The sequence below is a fragment of the Salvelinus sp. IW2-2015 genome, unplaced genomic scaffold (assembly GCF_002910315.2).
Source record: "Salvelinus sp. IW2-2015 unplaced genomic scaffold, ASM291031v2 Un_scaffold2502, whole genome shotgun sequence".
In the NCBI taxonomy this organism is placed as follows: Eukaryota; Metazoa; Chordata; class Actinopteri; order Salmoniformes; family Salmonidae; genus Salvelinus; species Salvelinus sp. IW2-2015.
This window is the reverse complement of record NW_019943818.1, coordinates 182,446-200,797: the sequence shown is the minus strand read 5'-3', so window position 1 is coordinate 200,797 and position 18,352 is coordinate 182,446. Positions and strand designations below refer to the sequence as shown.

The 18,352-nt window shown below is 45.3% G+C and overlaps 1 protein-coding gene and 2 long non-coding RNA genes across 3 annotated transcripts in view; 1 reads left to right on the top strand and 2 right to left on the bottom strand.

Moving 5' to 3' along the window:
- Positions 1-355: 355 nt before the first annotated feature.
- On the bottom strand, positions 356-2,305 carry LOC139025316 (uncharacterized). The gene is made up of 2 exons (XR_011476895.1): positions 2,121-2,305; positions 356-2,085 (listed from the first exon to the last, which is right to left on the bottom strand). It is a non-coding gene; the product is annotated as an uncharacterized lncRNA (long non-coding RNA).
- Positions 2,197-2,677, top strand: LOC139025317 (uncharacterized). The gene is made up of 3 exons (XR_011476896.1): positions 2,197-2,258; positions 2,323-2,517; positions 2,588-2,677. It is a non-coding gene; the product is annotated as an uncharacterized lncRNA (long non-coding RNA).
- A 5,237-nt stretch (positions 2,678-7,914) lies between these two features.
- pxk (PX domain containing serine/threonine kinase) overlaps positions 7,915-18,352 on the bottom strand; it is a 48,518-nt gene continuing 38,080 nt past the window's right edge. Inside the window, 8 exon segments of the mRNA XM_070440391.1 lie at positions 7,915-10,451; positions 11,800-11,863; positions 12,559-12,645; positions 12,851-12,977; positions 13,159-13,245; positions 16,387-16,453; positions 16,456-16,483; positions 17,405-17,836. Of these exon segments, the coding sequence (XP_070296492.1) occupies positions 10,372-10,451; positions 11,800-11,863; positions 12,559-12,645; positions 12,851-12,977; positions 13,159-13,245; positions 16,387-16,453; positions 16,456-16,483; positions 17,405-17,836 (972 nt within the window). The 3' untranslated portion in view covers positions 7,915-10,371.

Sequence of the window (18,352 nt, the reverse complement as noted above, 5' to 3'; positions counted from 1 at the left end):
GCCCTATGCGACTGTCGATCACGGCCGGTTGTGCTACAGCTCGGAATCGAACCCGGCGATGCAGTGCCTTAGACCAATGTGCCACTCGGGAGGCCCAAATGGAACATGCATTGGCCGCATTGTTGCTTTAGTCAGACTTATTACCGTAGTTTACAGTATGTTTTAATACAGTAGTCCTTATTACCATAGTTTACAGTAGCCCTCAATACAGTAGAGAATCTCATTAGCCAGTAGAAAGTGCATGTGAAGGTTGCTAGGGGACTTAGGTCCTGTGATGTGTTTGTAGTTAGGGATCGTGACCGATGGGGTGTCAAGTTACTTTACATCCACTAAAATAAACACACAGAGCAAAGAGTTCAAAACCACACATTTCAGTCCATGATTTTAATAAAATAAGTATAATACGGCAATGTAGATAACATTGTATTTTTTTCCCGACACAGCTGTGCAGAGTCAAACATACAAACCCCAAACAGTTTTCGAATTTTTAATGTTTTAATGCAGCAGACGGACAATAGATGGTTTCATACAACCCCCACCACCCCAACCCCAAAAAAAGGGTTTGGAAAATATTAGTAACTTCATCTTAAAGTGCAGTCATCTTCAATCATAAAATATTTTTGTTTTCCTGTCACCTAGTTGTTAATCCATACTGTCAAAACGCCATACTCAGCAGTGCAAATCAGAAAGGTTGGCAGGCAGCGATGATAGAAATAGACTTAATTATAAAAACTAACAGCATTATTAATTACATACACTATGGAGCATTCTTATTGGAGAAACGGCTGCCAAATAAACACAATGTCATACTGAAGCCTCACTTAGACGACCCCAGAACTGGAAAAAACAGGCGAAATTGGATAAAATTACACAATGAGGGGAAATGTATTCTGGGTATTGTTACATACAAGTGCACACCACTCTGTTAGTGATGTAAAGAGCTGGTAACAATAAGCAGAGATATGAAACTCGAAGGCTGCGTTTACACAAGCAACCCAGTTCTTATCTTTTGCCCAATTATTGGCAAAGGATATGATCTGATTGGCCAAAAGACCAATTATTGGCAAAATATAAGAATTGTGCTGCCTGTGCAAATGCAGCCAATTAGTAATTGTCCTGAATGTGCCAATGTATCAATCTTGAAAACAGGTTAATCTTGTAATGTTGACAAGACAAAGCATTTCAGACAGTTCTGCAGATTGTTGCTTTTCAGACAGATTGAGGGTGTACTGTCCCTTCAGTTCCTCTGACAGTGGTTGGATGTAGCAGAGGTACCAGATCATGATGATCAATAACAGATTAGCTAGTTAACTAATTTCAGGATTACGATTATTTCTTGTAAACACCAGAATCCATTTTTAGATACATTCTCCCAGTAAACTGCTCCCAGTTGTGTGTCAATCCTGGATCATAGAGAAAACCCCTCCCCATCGGTAAAGTGCAGCAGAGAAATAGTCGATCCTTCAACATCTTTACACTGCTATTTGAGAGGAAAAAGCTAAACAATATTTTTAAAAGGTATTTGAATCTTAACTTGTACACTGTTACTGATTAATACCAGTAAGTACAGCATGTCATCATTTAGGTTAATTATTTTGCATACTGAATGATGACATTTCTGGTGGTCCTCATTTACTAAACAAGCGGCCATGGGTAAATCTGAGGTTTTAATCCTTGCAGCGTACATTGATTTTTTTGTATCTATGTGTGCATTTGAAAATGGCACCCATTCCCCTATATAGCAGACTACTACTAAGTAGTGCACTATATAGGAAATGGGATGCCATTTGGGACGCAGGCACAGAGATGAATGTGGCACATAGACATAAGCAACACAGACAGTCCAACAGCATCACATCTCCTTCCATTCATTCCAAGAAAACAAAAAGATAAAGAATACAGATACAATAAACATTGACGTACAACTTCAATAAACAATAATACAGACCGACAGTTCTTCTCTTCATATCCGTCTCAGGCATTGATGACACGCTGTTCTTTCATAGTCGTCTCACTGTGATGACACGCTGTTCTCTTCATAGTCGTCTCACTGTGATGACACGCTGTTCTTTCATAGTCGTCTCACTGTGATACACGTGCTTCTTTCATAGTCGTCTCACGTTGATGAACACGCTGTTCTTTCATAGTCGTCTCACTGTGATGACACCAGACATTCTTTCATAGTCGTCTCCACTGTGATGACATGCTGTTGGTTGGTGGGATGTCAGGTCAGAGTCCCTGACAGTTCTTTCATAGTCGTCTCACTGTGATGACATGCTGTGTTGGTGGATGTCAGGTCAGAGTCCCTGACATTCTTCATAGTCGTCTCACTGATGACATGCTGTTGGTTGGTGGATGTCAGGTCAGAGTCCCTGACAGTTCTTTCATAGTCGTCTCACTGTGATGACATGCTGTTGGTTGGTGGATGTCAGGTCAGAGTCCCTGACAGTTCTTTCATAGTCGTCTCACTGTGATGACATGCTGTTGGTTGGTGATGTCAGGTCAGAGTCCCTGACAGTTCTTTCATAGTCGTCTACTGTGATGACATGCTGTTGGTTGGTGGATGTCAGGTCAGAGTCCCTGACAGTCTTTCATAGTCGTCTCACTGTGATGACATGCTGTTGGTTGGTGGATGTCAGGTCAGAGTCCCTCTAAAACACCTGCGGTTCATATGCTTTTCTTTCTGCATCACTTCCCTCACAGTTGCTTGTACGTTCCAGTCAAGTCACTTCACTGTAAATAAGAAGAAAAGACGCCCCACTGAAATCATAAGTCATTCACTGCGGTCTTCCAGATAGACACCAGACTTGTCTGATGCCACCTCATCTTTAAACCACCTGTACAGTCACTGACCAGTCATTTTTGTGCTAAAGAAGGGAGAACCAACCTAGGCGGCCATATTGGAAAGGAGTTGATGCCCCATCCCCTCTCAAACCTTAAGGGCCGGGGCTGGGGGTCAACTCATCGGACAGGAACTAAATTTAGAAGCCAAAAAAACTGAAGAGAGCAAAAAGTGATTGAGCAGGACAACAGGGTAACCTTTATTGGTGGTTCTAACAACGAGGGTCAGGACGACAGGTAACCTTTAGGGGTGACTGGACCACAGGTCAGGCGACACAGGTAACCTTAGGGGTGACTGGGACCACAGGTCAGGATGAGAGGTAACCTTTAGGGTGACCTGGGACCACGGGTCAGGATTGAGAGGTACCTTTAGGGGTGACTGGGACCACAGGTCAGGATGAGCAAGGTTAACCTTTAGGGGTCGGATGGGACCACAGAGGTCAGGATGAGACGGGTAACCTTTAGGCGGTGATGGCGACACGAGGGTCAGGACGACAGGGTACACTTTAGGGGGATGGACCACAGGGGATCAGAGGCCGAACAGAAGCTTTGGCGTTGATCACACTCGGGTCGGGGACTGGGATGGTGACCTGGGCGCTCGACGTGGATAGTACTTCGGCGACTGGACCACCAGGGTCAGGATGAGAATGGAGAAGATGCCCGATCCTCTTCAGTCAGCGTTGGAGATGCTGTGTCGCGGTCGATGGTCCCTGCTTTTCAGCTTGCCTCTACACTGAGTGATGTGATGGAAGCTGAGGAGGCACCTGACGCCCACATCCGTTGGCAAGGAGGAGTGGATCCTGACCTAGGGAGAAGAGGATGCCGGCGAGGCGGGGAGGGTGGGGACTGGCCAAGCGGGACTGCTGGAAGAGTTAATCACTTGAGAGGAAATTACGGTGAGCGGAGGAGAACAGAGGAGAGAGGACGAGACAACACGAGATCAGTAGATCGACAACGCCAATCACGACGAGGTAAAAAACAACACCCACACTTGTAAACAACGGACAATGCCTGTTTTTTTCGTGTTGTGTGTTGCACCCTAGAATGTGCAATGCGGTTTCTGGGTTAGAAGATTCGTCAGTAGAACGTGTTGCGGCCTAGGCAAACTCTCTAAACGTGGCTGATGGCTCCTAGATACGTGTTCCTTTGTTGCGGCCACCAACAAGCAAATTCACTAAACAGTTACTGTATTGGGTCAGCTAACCAGTTTTGAAGTGGTCACTGTCTGATGTATAGAATACGATCTCCATATTAATCAGATTTTCCCTTTATCAGCGTTGTTTTCCAATCCTGCCTTGTCATTCACCATTTTGTTTGCGCGGGCGCTATAACGTGATGGGCTCGTAGAACGTGTGCCGAGGCCCCCACTGAGAACGCATCCAACCATTGAGAACTCGTCCTCGAGTAGTTTGGTGGCTCAGCCACTTGAGCTTCTTAAATCCTTAGAAATCTGGCTCTAGAACGCTGTTGCCCAGGCGCAGGTGTTTGAGCGTCTGCCTTAAACGTGGATGCAGCCTCGGGTTATTGAAACGTGTGGATTGCGGCCCTAACGTAGTGATTGGCAACACATTCTTGTGGAGCTAGAACGTGTTGCGCTGCGACAATATCCAAACTAATGTGGATTTAGGCTCCAACTTAGAACGTGAAATAAGAGCTCGCCCCCCCACAAAAGTGAGACGTGATTTGCTCTAGAACGCTATAATAAGCCACCGTAAAGAGTACTCGCGTTCTAAATGTTTGTTGGCATTCATTTGCTGAAGCTTTGAAGTGTTGTGACGCGCGATCCCCTTAAATGCTGATTTGGCTCTTTAATAGAACGTCGTTGGCGCACCGCAGCTAAGATACAGCCTCTGATGGGCTTCTAGACACGTGTTGCGGCCCAAACGTGCATCTGTGGCATCCCAAGCAGAGCCAAAGGCAAACCTTAGACGTAGTTGTCCGAGCGCCTAAACGGTGAATTGCTCATTGAACATGTTAAGTGCCAACAATACGTGCCTCTTAATTAAACTTGTAACTACTAATATTTTGACGTTTTAGTGATCCACGCTAACACAGATAGAATTGGCTCCTGTGAGACGCTGTTGCGCCAAGGCTTTGGTGAGAAACAGTTAGAATGTGTGCTGCATAAGACACACCCCAACCTGGAACCAAGCTTGTGTTTTCCGCACAAAGACCACTTAATGTTATGCCGGCTCACTAGAACGGTGTTCGCGACCCAAATTGTGAATTGGCTCGAACCGACTAGCTTCCGAACGTTGTTGCGCCGGCCCCTAAAATTGGTGATGGGCTCTAGAACGTGTTGCGTGGCCCCTAAATGTGATGGGCTCATAGAAACGTGTTGCACCCCTAAATGCTGTGGGCCCTCACCAAGAACGTGCTTTTAGCGACGCGCTACAAGAATAGTCGCACTAGGGCTCTCTTATGCCCATAGAAACGTTGTTATGCCCGGCACCGCGACGCTAAACTGCTCGAGTGGCCTCCCTCGCCCGTGTTGCGGCCCTAAACGTGTGGGGCCTCACCATAGAATCTGCCTCCGCTTAGCCAGGCCCTAATGTTGATGCGGTCCGGAACCCGACGCCTCAGTGTTGCGGCCCTAAATGCTGATGGGCCTCTGGCACCCTTAAGAACTGGTTCTCCGACACAAAAGGCCCAAATGTGGATGGGGCTCTTAGAACGTGTTGCAGGGACGCGAGCGGGGCCCTAACAACCCGTGATGGGTCTGGAACGTGTTGGCGGCCCTAAATGTGATGGGCTCTAGAACGTGTTTTGCGGCCCTAAATGTGATGGGCTTCTAGAACGCTGTTGTAACAGATGCCATTTTTCTCTCCCTTTACAGAGGGCTTAATGCAGCAATTTGCCGTGGTGACGGCATCGTAACGTCAATTAGTTATTGTTATTAGGTCTACCAAATATTCCTGGAAAATGTATGGAAATGTAACGGACCCTACGATATCCCCCTATAGTAGAACACCAATTTCAAAAGTCAACATTGTAAGCAGAGCCATATCTTCCGCACGTACACCCCTCTTTGAATGTTCTGACGTCCGGAGGGAAGATGAGACTTGCTCATAAGGGCATACCCAAATGGCCCACCCTACCCTCTAGGCACCATTTCCCAAACGGACGACGCCCGGCACCATTTCCAAACGGACGACGCCCGGCACCATTTCCAAACGGACGACGCCCGACACCATTTCCAAACGGACGACGCCCGGCACCATTTCCCAAAACGGACGACGCCCGGCACCATTTCCAAACAGACGACACCCCTCCAATTTCAAACGGACGACACCACGTCAATTTAAAAACGGACGACACCCCACCATTTTAAAAACGGACATCTCACTATTATAAAACTGATATAATCGCGTTGGATTTGTAATTTACTCTGTTAAGATTGTCATCTAGAATAGGTTCTATAATATAAAGCTCTAAAATATTTCCATAATTAAGATACGTGGATCCTGCAAAACAATGTGTGTTTCTCCATTAGTATTTGTTTCATCTCGTTCTCTCTGAGCAGTGTCATTCCATACTTCGACTATGGAGACAAGCCTAACTACAGTAGTACAGAGTACTGTATTGTAGTGTACTTGCTGTGATTCAGGGTCGACTACAGCTTTACAAACATATAAGAATTATTGAATTACTTTACCCCACACATGTTCAAAATGATGCATGCTCTACTTGGCAGACAGACAGCAAAGGGAGGAAAAGAGAGGCAGATTAATTACTGTTATTGGTCATCAGTACCTTGAGGAGTACAATCAACACTACTGTTAATCAAAACTAATGTTCATTATTTACAGTGTGGTGTGATTATTGATTAGCTGAGTGGAAAATGAATGAAAAAGTATATAAACAAGAAGAGAGCCGTTGAAGTATGATGAGAATAACTACTCAGATGGTCCATCGACAATAGTAAATCACATGATGATATGAGGACAACATCATAAAAAATAAATTAAAATTAACATTCAAGTGACCAGTCAGTTTTTACCAGCTAAAAACTAAATAGCCTTACTAGTCTAATATACAGAATGGTTGTTGAAAAAAAAGTATATACACCAATATGCATACTTACAAATACAATCTTCCTTATAAAATCACAGGCAATAACATGATCATACTCTTTGATAGTACTCAAGACATCATGAAATCATATATATATATAAAAAAAAAAAAGTCTCAAAACTGCCTCTCTGTACCAGTGCTTCATCTAATACTACGGACTACCTATTCTCTATTACCATTATAATGCCTCTGTCTTACCACAAGGGGGAGCCCCACCATACGGAAAACACTGCTAAGACATGGTTACAACACACACCTCATGCACATCACTGAGGAGGAACTGTTACTTCCATCAGTATCAAATGGGCAGGGTGTGGACTGATTTCAAAACTGCCAGAGTTATAGTCTGTGTGAACCTGAGGATCTGGTATTTACCATAGAGTTATAGTCATGTGAGTTATGGTTGTGCACGGAGGGTCTGGTATTACATAGAGTTATAGTTCTGTGTGAACGGAGGGTTCTGGTATCTACATAGAGTTATAGTCTATGTGAACGCTGAGGATTGGTATTTACCATAGAGGTTATAGTCTGTGGTGAACGGGAGGTCTGGTATCTACATAGAGTTATAGTTGTGTGACGGAGGGTCTGGTATCTCTAGAGGTTATAGTCTATGTTGACCGAGGATTGGTATTTAACCATAGAGTTATAGTCTTGGTGTGAACCTGAGGATCTGGTATTTACCATCGATTTAGTCTGTGTGAACCTGAGGATCTGGTATCTTACCATAGAGGTATACGTCTGTGGTTGAACCGGAGGGTCTGGTATTCTACCATAGAGTTATAGTCTGTGTGAACCGGAGGGTCTGTTTGTATCTACCATAGAGTTATAGTCTCGTTGTGAGACGGAGGGTCGCTGGTAATTACGCATAGAGTTATAGTCTCTGGAACCGGAGGGCTTCTGGTAATTCTACCCATAGAGTTGTATCTGTTGTGAAACCGAGAGGGTCTGGTGATTTACCATTAGAGTTACTAGTCTTTGTGAACCGGAGGGTCTTGGTATCTACCATAGAGTTAAGTCTGTGTGAACCGGAGGGTCTGGTATCTACCATAGAGTACCAGAAGACTGTTTTCATTAGCATCATCGCTAACGAGCACACACACACATTCTTGTTGCCTCCTCATAAAGTGGCAGGAAATATGAATTACTGATGCATTCTGTTCATGTCTTATGATAAACTTGGGCAAATCAATACATTTTATAAAATATCCCACTAAGGTTGAATATTGTTGAATTCAGTTTTTAATGCCTGGATTCCACGAGGGCCCCAGTGATCAAATTTGGACCAGAATGAGGCTCTCCTCTACCTATTGTTCCCTACAGTGATGATACGCCATCTTCATCGAATGTTTTCATCGCTTATCTGCAAATAATAGCCAAAAAGCCAAGGCCTACCAGTAGCTTACGCAAATTAGGGAGCCAAATAAACATTTCTCTCACCGACGCCATTCGGTAGGCTACACTGGCTGACGAGACAAGAGAGTCACTCACTTTGGTGTCATTGTCTGTCAAGCCTCAACATCCTAGGAAAGGGAATATTTTGGTTTACTTGTCAGAGAGTGATACCATGGACATACAGTGCATTTAGACATTTGCTAAACAAGTCCAATAATAGTGTTTAATGGGATATTTTAATGACTACCTCATCTCTGAACAATGTTCTGTAAGATCCCTCTGTCGAGCAGTGAATTTCAAAACATAATGACCAGGGAAGTTTTCCAATGCCTCGCAAAAAAGGAGGGCACCTATTGGTAGATGAATAAAAAAAATAAAAAATCCCTTTGAGCATGGTGAAGTTATTAATTACACTTTGTATGGTGTATCAATATACCCAGTCACTACAAAGATACAGGGGTCCTTCCTAACTCAGTTGCCGGAGAGGAAGGAAACCGCTCAGGGATTTCACCATGAGGCCAATGGTGACTTAAAAAAAAAAGAGTTAGAGTTTAATGGCTGTGACAGGAGAAAACTGAGGATGGATCAACACTGAAGTTAGTCCACAATATAACCTAAATGACAGAGTGAAAAGGAGGAAGCCTGTACAGAATAAAAAATATTCCAGAACATGCATCCTGTTTGCAACAAGGCACTTAAGTAATTCTGCAAAAAATGTGGCAAAGAAATCCTTTATGTTCTGAATACAAATCATTATGTTTGGGGCAAATCCAATAAAACACATCACTGAGTACCACTTCATATTTTCAAGCATGGTGGCGGCTGCATCATGTTATGGGTATGCTTGTCATCGTTAAGGACTAGGGAGTTTTTTTAAATAAAAAGGGAATGGAGCTAAGCACAGGCAAAATCCTAGAGGAAAACCGGGTTCAGTCTGCTTTTCACCAGACACTGGCAGATGAATTCACCTTTCAGCAGGACAATAACCTAAAACACAAGGCCAAATCTACACTGGAGTTGCTTACCAAGACGACATAGAATGTTCCCAAGAGGCTTAGTTACAGTTTTGACTTAAATTGGCTTGAAAACCTGAAAATTGCAATTTTTCCCCCCCAAACCCTTATTTTACCAGGTAAATTGACTGAGAACACGTTCTCATTTACAGCAACAACCTGGACAATAGTTACAGGGGAGAGGAGGGGGGATGAATAAGCCAATTGGAAGCTGTCTAGCAATGATTAATAACCAATATGACAGAGCTTGAAGAACAAAACCCCCCAAAAGTATGCTAATCTTGTACAATCCAGCCGTGCAAAGCTCTTTGAGACTTGCCCAGAACGACTCACAGCTGTCATGGCTGCCAAAGGTGATTCTAACATGTATTGACTTCGGAGGTTGAATACTTATCATCTAATCAAGATATTAGTATATAATTTTAATAAAATTACAAAAGTTTGAATTATTCTTCTACTTTGACAGAGTATTTTATGTAGATGGATTAATTGTCATTTTTGTCAACCATTTGTAACAACAAAAAATAAAGGAAAATGTCAAGGAGTGTGAATACTTTCTGAAGGCACTGTATGATTCACGTTGGAATGATTTATGAATGGCAAAACGGATTTATAGTAGATCGACTTTAGTCAGTAACTTCAACACCTTTTATAAAACCAGTCAACACTTGCTGTTCAGTTGTCAATTAAAACCCAGTAAATAGCCTACAATAAGCTCCTAGAAACGCATCGGACAGATTTTGGTGAGAGTGAAACCTCTCGCTTTGCCTCTTCCTCTCTGTTGCGTTTCCCTGTCATGGCTTTGTGACTGACAGGCGCCTTGTCCTATCAAATCGCTAGAAGACGCATATCGTTCATTCTAGTGGGAGAAGGCTCGACGGACAAGTAAATAGAAAACCTTTAAATGAAAAGTAGCCTAGTTAATATGAAGTGGAAAATATCCGGCTGAAAATGAGTGCGTAACAGGCTGATTAGCCGCCAGCCGGCGCTACTGGAAAACACTGTTTAACATAACAGGCTGATTAGTTACTAAAAGCTGCATATCTTCATGTTAATATAGTTGGTACCTACCTGTAGTGTGAGGAGGGGTGGGGGAGGAGGGAGAGGTCGGTGGGGAGCTGGCTCCTGAACCTAAAGACAGGAAGATAGACATCCGATCAGTCTGCCAGTCAGTCCACCAGTCAGTCAGTCAGTCCGCCAGTCCGCCAGTCAGTCAGTCAGTCAGTCAGTCAGTCAGTCCGCCAGTCAGTCCGCCAGTCAGTCCGCAAGTCAATCCGCCAGCCAGCCAGCCCGCCCGCCAGCATTGCATTGAAAACAGTGTTGCCATGTCAGTGTTGCCAGGGTAAACAAAGCTGCTATGTCATCCATGTGTATGGACATTTTCTAATGTTAAAACCCAAAACTATAGTACTATATAACTACCTAAGTCAGGGGTCTCTTCAACCCTGTTCCTGGAGAGATACCCTCCTGTAGGTTTTAACTCCAACCCTGTTCCTGGAGAGATATCCTCCTGTAGGTTTTAACTCCAACCCCAGTTGTAACTGACCTGATTCAGTTTATCAAGCAGCTGATTATTAGAATTAGGTGTACTAGATTAGGGTTGAAGTTAAAACCTACAGGAGGGTAGCTCTCCAGGAACAGGGTTGGAGTTAAAACCTACAGGAGGGTATCTCTCCAGGAACAGGGTTGGAGTTAAAACCTACAGGAGGGTAGCTCTCCAGGAAACAGGGTTGGAGTAAAACCTACAGGAGGGTAGCTCTCCAAGGAACAGGGTTGAAGTTAACCTATAGGAGGGTATCTCTCCAGGAACAGGGATGGAGTTAAAACCTACAGGAGTGTCTCTCTCCAGGAAAGGGTTGGAGTTAACCTATAGGAGGGTAGCTCTTCAGGAACAGGGTTGGAGTTAACCTATAGGAGGGTATCTCTCCAGGAACAGGGATGGAGTTAAGACCTATAGAGGGTATCTCTCCAGGAACAGGGTTGGAGTTAACCTATTGGAGGGTAGCTCTCCAGGAACGGGTTGGAGTTAACCTATAGGAGGGTAGCTCTCCAGGAACAGGGTTGGAGTTAACCTATAGGAGGTAGCTCTCCAGGAACAGGGATGGATGTATAACCTACAGGAGGGTATCTCTCCAGGAACAGGGTTGGAGTTAACCTATAGGAGGGTATCTCTCCAGGAACAGGGTTGGAGTTACATATAGGAGGGTAGCTCTTCAGGAACAGGGTTGGAGTTAACCTATAGGAGGGTAGCTCTCCAGGAACAGGGTTGTAGTTAACCTATAGGAGGGTAGCTCTTCAGGAACAGGGTTAGAGAGCCTGCTGTACATGTTATTACCTTGCAGCCTCCACTAGAGATGCTTTAGCCACATTGAAAAACACAGTTCACATTTTAGTCTTTAATAAAGAGTTAATACATTCTGTTTGAGCACTCAGCAGGAGTATATTCACAGTCTATTTAAACACAGTGCTGATGACATACCAGAGTTGTTGTTGTACTTCACAGAATGATCCTCCTCGTTCTCATAGGCCGACTGTCTGGACTTCTACAAACAAACAAACATATTTCTATCAATGACAATTCTGCTACAAATGATAATGAATCGTGTGTGTGTGCTAGGGATCTGCTTCGTTCCGTTTTAAAGATGATTCAATACGTATCTAGATATTGGACTGGTACCACACAGGAAGATCCATGGCACTGGTACCACACAGGAACCATACGCATCTAGATATGGACTGGTACACACAGGAACCATACGTATCTAGATATATGGACTGGTACCACACGAGAACCATACGCATCTAGATACATGGACTGGTACAATACAGGAACTAACGTTATAGATATATGACTGGTACACACAGGACCATACGTATCTGATATATGGACTGGTCATACAGGAACATACATGGACTGTACCACACAGGAACCATACGTACCTAGATACATGGACTGGTACCACACAGGAACCATACTTATCTAGATACATGGACTGGTACCACACAGGAACCATACTTATCTAGATACATGGACTGGTACCACACAGGAACATACGTATCTAGATATATGGACTGGTACCATACAGAACGATACATGGACTGGTACACACAGGAACCATCTAAGTCACTAAAGATAAGAATGGACTGGTACCATACTTATCTAGAATACATGGACTGGTACCACACTGGAACATAACGTCTGTGCGGGTGTGCCCGAGTCTGTGATGGTGTTCTCTACCTTTCTAGCCAGTATCTTCCTCCTCCTCTTCTCCTCCTCTGAGCCGTGGTGGGACTGAGCTCTGGTCAGCCTCCTGTGCTGCTGGTTCTGAGGAGATGATCAAACACCAATCAATCAATCCATCAATCGTTCCTTTCTTCCACCCATCCACCCAGCCAGCCAGCCAGCCAGCCAGCCAGCCAGCCAGCCAGCCATCACAGCTTTTCTGGCTCCAGGAAACTATCCATCTATCCATCTTATCTGGCTCCAGTCTGGCTCCAGGAAACTGGCTGTAAGGAGTAAATATACCAACCGTTTTCTGCTCTTCTTGGAGTCGCTTTTCCATGCACTCTTTGGCAGTTTTCAAGGCGTCTCTTAATTTGTTGGGGATCTTGAACTGGAGTTTCTCTGAGTGAAACAGCAGCACGTCGCTGAACAGCCTACCAGGACAGAGAGTGTGAGAAAGCGAGAGAGACACACTTCATTATTGACCGTTTTCAAAGATAACACACAAGCGACGCACGTTACTTATCTACAAAGGCGATAAAGTGATGACTTATTCAGTGGTAGGCTATGATGTGATCTTCTCACTGATGGGCTGTTGAAATGTACTCTACTCACGGTGTCTGCAGCAGTTGTGCAACAGTGGGCATCCCAGTCTTACAGGCATCTGTGGACAGGATGGATTGCAGCACAGACACTACGGAGAGAGGAGAGGTCAGGGACACATCAGGGGCACATCGGGAGAGAGGAGAAGACAGGGACAACATCAGGAGCGGACAACATCAGGAGCGGACAACATCAGGAGAGAGGACAACATCAGGAGAGAGGAGAGAACAACATCAGGAGAGAGGAGAGGGCAGGGAAACAGTGTGTAAAAGCCCCTTCGATTTGAATTTAGAATACTCTAAATGTAATTAGATCTACAAGGACATTTTATTGATCTGCCAGTATTTCCATTTAGAGATTCCGGTAAACTCTTTGACGTTTCCTTTTATATGTCCTATCAATTATTATTGAATTATTCACCGTGGCAACCACTTGTTATTCACCACGGCAACAAGACATTTGTTTGATGAAGGGGTAACGTTCTTCACCAGTTCTCTTACCATTTTATACAAAGCCTACCAGTTGGTAACTGCAATGTGAATTCTCCTGAGAGGAATTATAGTGTGTCATTTTTCTCTTATTGTAAATTAAGTTTTGAGATTGCTGACATTAATGTAATATTGTTAATGGGATTTACATTGTAGTAATTACATTTATTTTATCCCGTTTCCCCTCTGTACACAGACTCTGTTTCATCATTAAACTAAGCTACAAAGCTTTGTACGAATACCCATAGTAACATACTGTATACTTACTGAGTACATACACTACATACTATTAGTTCATTTTAGTAAACTGTAAACTAACGGTCTCCTTTCAGTTGATTGTACTAGCGCTTCGGCCCGTCTACCGGAGGGTGACGCTGTTGCTATGCAACTTCTTAATAGCTTGTTAGCATAGCTAACAAATTACTAGCTAGACATCTTATGACTTCATTAACCATGTCCATTGAGAACGCATGACTAAACCACTTAGCTAAGCTAATAATGACGTGAATAATCAAGTCAGTAAACGTTGGGTAGTTAGTTAGATAGCATATAGTTAATATACTGGCAAGTTTGATGTATTAGTAGCCAACTAACTTTACATAGCTAGCTAACATACCGGTACATACTGCTGTAATGATATGCTATGTGGTTCATAAGGACAGCGTAGCTAGCTAACATACCGGTCGTACATACTGCTGTAATGATATGCTATGTGGTTCGTAAGGACAGCGTAGCTAACAAATTGTCACCCAACATAACGTGTAACGTAACTTATTTGAAAAGTAATTTGTTTATTACATTGCTAAAACATTCTCTTAACATTTGTCATAATTAGTTAAAGCAGATGAACTTTGTATCGGCTGAATATTTTTCCTCCATTTTCTTTCAAATCTGAAAACGTAAAGCCAGCCCGTTTTTGGAGAATTGCATTATGGGCCCTAAACGCACAGAAATAGTTTTCATTGCTTGATATTGGCGAATGTAGTAATCATCAGGGAACGTTTGGATACTAACTGTATCCATATAGCGACCAATAAGCATTATATATACTCAATTTACGTCACATATTAGGACAGTTAGTGTGGTTACTATGAGTATTGGAACACAGCTCTAGACAGGGCTTCTGTGTCTGTCATCACTCTACGACCAGAGTGCTGTTCTGGTATCCGTTTACTCCAAGTGGCCTAGCACACAGACGCCGGTTTTAAAAATCAATGTTCATCAGGAGAGAGGACAGGGAAACGTCAGGAAGGAGAGGACAGGGAAACGTCAGGAGGAGAGGACAGGGAACTCAGGAGAGGACAGGGAACATCAGGGTCCTGTTCATTAGGAGAGAGGACAGGGAAACGTCAGGAGAGAGGACAGGGAAACGTCAGGGTCATGTTCATTAGGAGAGAGGACAGGGAAACGTCAGGAGGAGAGGCAGGAACGTCCGGAGAGAGGACAGGGAAACATCAGAGTCATGTTCAGTTAGGAGAGAGGACAGGGAAACGTCAGGAGGAGAGGACAGGGAAACGTCAGGAGGGAGACAGGGAAACGTCAGGAGGAGAGGACAGGAAACGTCAGGAGGAGAGGACAGGGAAACGTCAGGAGAGGACAGGGAAACGTAGGAGGAGAGGCAGGGAAACATCAGGGTCATGTTCATTAGGAGAGAGGACAAGGGAAACGTCCGGAGGAGAGGACAGGGAAACGTCAGGAGGAGAGGACAGGGAAACGTCAGGAGGAGAGGGAACAGGGAAACGTCAGGAGGAGAGGACAGGGAAACGTCAGGAGGAGAGGACAGGGAAACGTAAGGAGGGGCAAGGAACACGTCAGGAGGAGAGGACAGGGAAATGTCAGGAGAAGGACAGGGAAACGTCAGGGTCATGTTCATTAGGAGAGAGGACAGGGAAACGTCAGGAGGAGAGGACAGGGAAACGTCAGGAGAGAGGACAGGGAAACATCAGAGTCATGTTCATTAGGAAGAGAGGACAGGGAAACGTCGGAGAGAGGACAGGGAAACGTCAGGGTCATGTTCATTAGGAAGAGAGGACAGGGGAAAGCGTCAGGAGGAGAGGACAGGGAAACGTCCGGAGAGAGGACAGGGAAACATCAGGGTCATGTTCATTAGGAGGAAAATGCAAGAACTTACACAGGCAGCCCCATTCAAAAGACTGCGTAGTGGAAAAATATCAGAATTGGGCTTCCTGTGTAAACACAGCGTAGTAATGTAAGTATGTTAGTACCTAGCCCACTGGTGTGGTACCTAGCCACTGGTGTGGGTAACCTAGCCACTGGTGTGGTACCTAGCCACTGGTGTGGTACCTGCCACTGGTGTGGTACTAGCCACTGGTGTGGTACCTAGCCACTTGGGTGTGGTACCTAGCCACTGGTGTGGTACCTGGAGCCACTGGGTGGTACCTAGCCACTGGGTACCTAGCCACTGAGGTGGGTAGCCACTAGCCAGCGCTGACTTGAGGTGGTACCTAGCCACTGAGGTGGTATACCTGTAAGCCACTGAGGTGGTACCTAGCACGGTGTTTTATCCTGAGGTTACCTAGCCACTGAGGGTGTTACCTAGCCATTGAGGTGTTACCTAGCCACTGAGGTGTTACCTGCCACTGAGGTGTTACCTAGCCAGAGGTGTTACCTAGCCACTGAGGTGTTTAGGCACTGGTGTGGTACCTAGCCACTGAGGTGTTAGGCACTGGTGTGGTACTAGCCACTGAGGAAAAAGTTACAGCAGGGTACTGTTGTGGTATACGCTACTGAGGTGTAAGTCACAGCAGGGTACTGGTCGACAGGCAGCACAGCATCAGGAGGTCTTCCGTACGTCATTCATACAGTAAGTGTCCAAACGAGTATAGCGTCTATACTCCTGTCGTCTGAAAGGGTTAAAGAAACAAGACATTAGGGTTAGACATCGTCTGCATCCCAAAGTCCTAGTGGCTCGCTCAAAAGTAGTGCACTATTAGGGAGGTGCTAGTTGGAAGGGTGCTAGTTGGAAGGGAGCTAGTTTGGGAAGGGTGCTAGTTGGGAAGGGCTCATTGGGAAGGAGCTAGTTGGGAAGGGAGCTAGTTGGGCAGGGAGCTAGTTGGGAAGGGAGCTAGTTGGGCTATGAGGGAGCTAGTTGGGAAGGGGCTTTGGGAAGGGTGCTAGTTGGGAAGGGTGCTAGTTGGGAAAGGGAGCTAGTTGGGAAGGGAGCTAGGTTGGGAAGGGTGCTAGTTGGGAAGGGAGTAGTTTGGAAGGGTGCTAGTTGGGAAGGAGCTAGTTGGGAGGGAGCTAGTTGGGAAGGGTGCTAAGTGGGAAGCAGGATTGACATTTTACAGAGAAGAAAAATAAATGTAAAAAAACCTCGTCACCACAGAACATCCATGTCATCAGCACCCCTTTAAGGCTGGTTTCCCAGACCTTGATTTGACTGAAAAACACTTTTACTGGGATTCCTTCATTGAGAATTATTTTTTTTAAAATTAGGAGCAGGCTTCATCTACGTCCGTAAAACCAGTCCTTTAAGTAGGGCTCTGAGTTTTCCCTGGTGACGCCCTACCTATAAAAGGTCGGTGTTGTCTGACACTGCGTTACATTCCCATGTGACCTGTATTAATGACACGACCACAACTATCTAAAACAGACAGTGTAGTCTTTCAGCAGACGGTCTTCATCAGAGCCACTTACAGTAGTGAGCGAATACATAAAAATCCTCATTACTTTTTCATTTGGTCCTCTGTGGGAATCGAACCCACAACCCTGGTGTGGGCAAGCACCAACCATTCTGTCCACCGACACACAATCCCGCTATAGCAACTGTACCAGGGCAGCCCAGCAGCGTCCAGGGCCGCGTACCAGGGCAGGCCCAGCGGCCCGTACCAGGGCAGGCCCGTACCAGAGGGCAGGCCCCACGCAGGCCCGTACCAGGGCAGCCCGTACCAGGGCCAAGGCCAGCAGGCCCTGGTACGGGCCTGCTGGGCCTGCCTAGTACGGGTCTGCTGGGCCTGCCCTGGTACAGTCTGTTGGGTCCTGCCCTGGTACAGTCTGCTGGGCCTGCCCTGGTGCAGTCTGCTGGGGCTGCCCTGGTACGGGCCCTGCTGCCTGTGAGTACGGGGCCTTGCCTGGCCTGCCCTGGTACGGGGCCCTGCCGCCTGGTACGGGCCTGGCTGGGCCTGCCCTGGTAACGGGCCTGCCCTGGTACGCGGCCTGCTGGGCCTGCCCTGGTACAGTTGCTATAGCGGGATGTGTGTCGGTGGGTAAGTAATGGTTGGGCTTGCCACACCATGGGTTGTGGGTTCGATTCCCACATGAGGACCAATTTTATGAAAAAGTAATGAGGATTTTTATGTAATTCGCTCACGTACTGTACAGTGGCATCTGGATGCAGACCGTCTGCTGAAAGACTACACTGTCTGTTTTAAGATAGTTGTGGTCGTGTCATTAATACAGTCACATGGGAATGTAACGCAGTGTCAAGACCAACACGACCTTTTTATGGTAGGGTCCACCAGGGAAACTCACAGAGCTACTTAAAGGACTGGGTTTTTATAAAACGACGTAGATGACAGCCTGCTCCTTAATTTTTAAAAAAAAATAATGTCTCGATTGAAGGAATCTCCAGTAAAAGTGTTTTTTCAGTCAATCAAAGGTCTGGGTGGGAATCCAGCCTTAAAGGGTGCTGATGAATGGATGTTCTGTGGTGACGAGTGTTTTTTTTACCATTTATTTTTCTCTGTAAATGTCCGAAT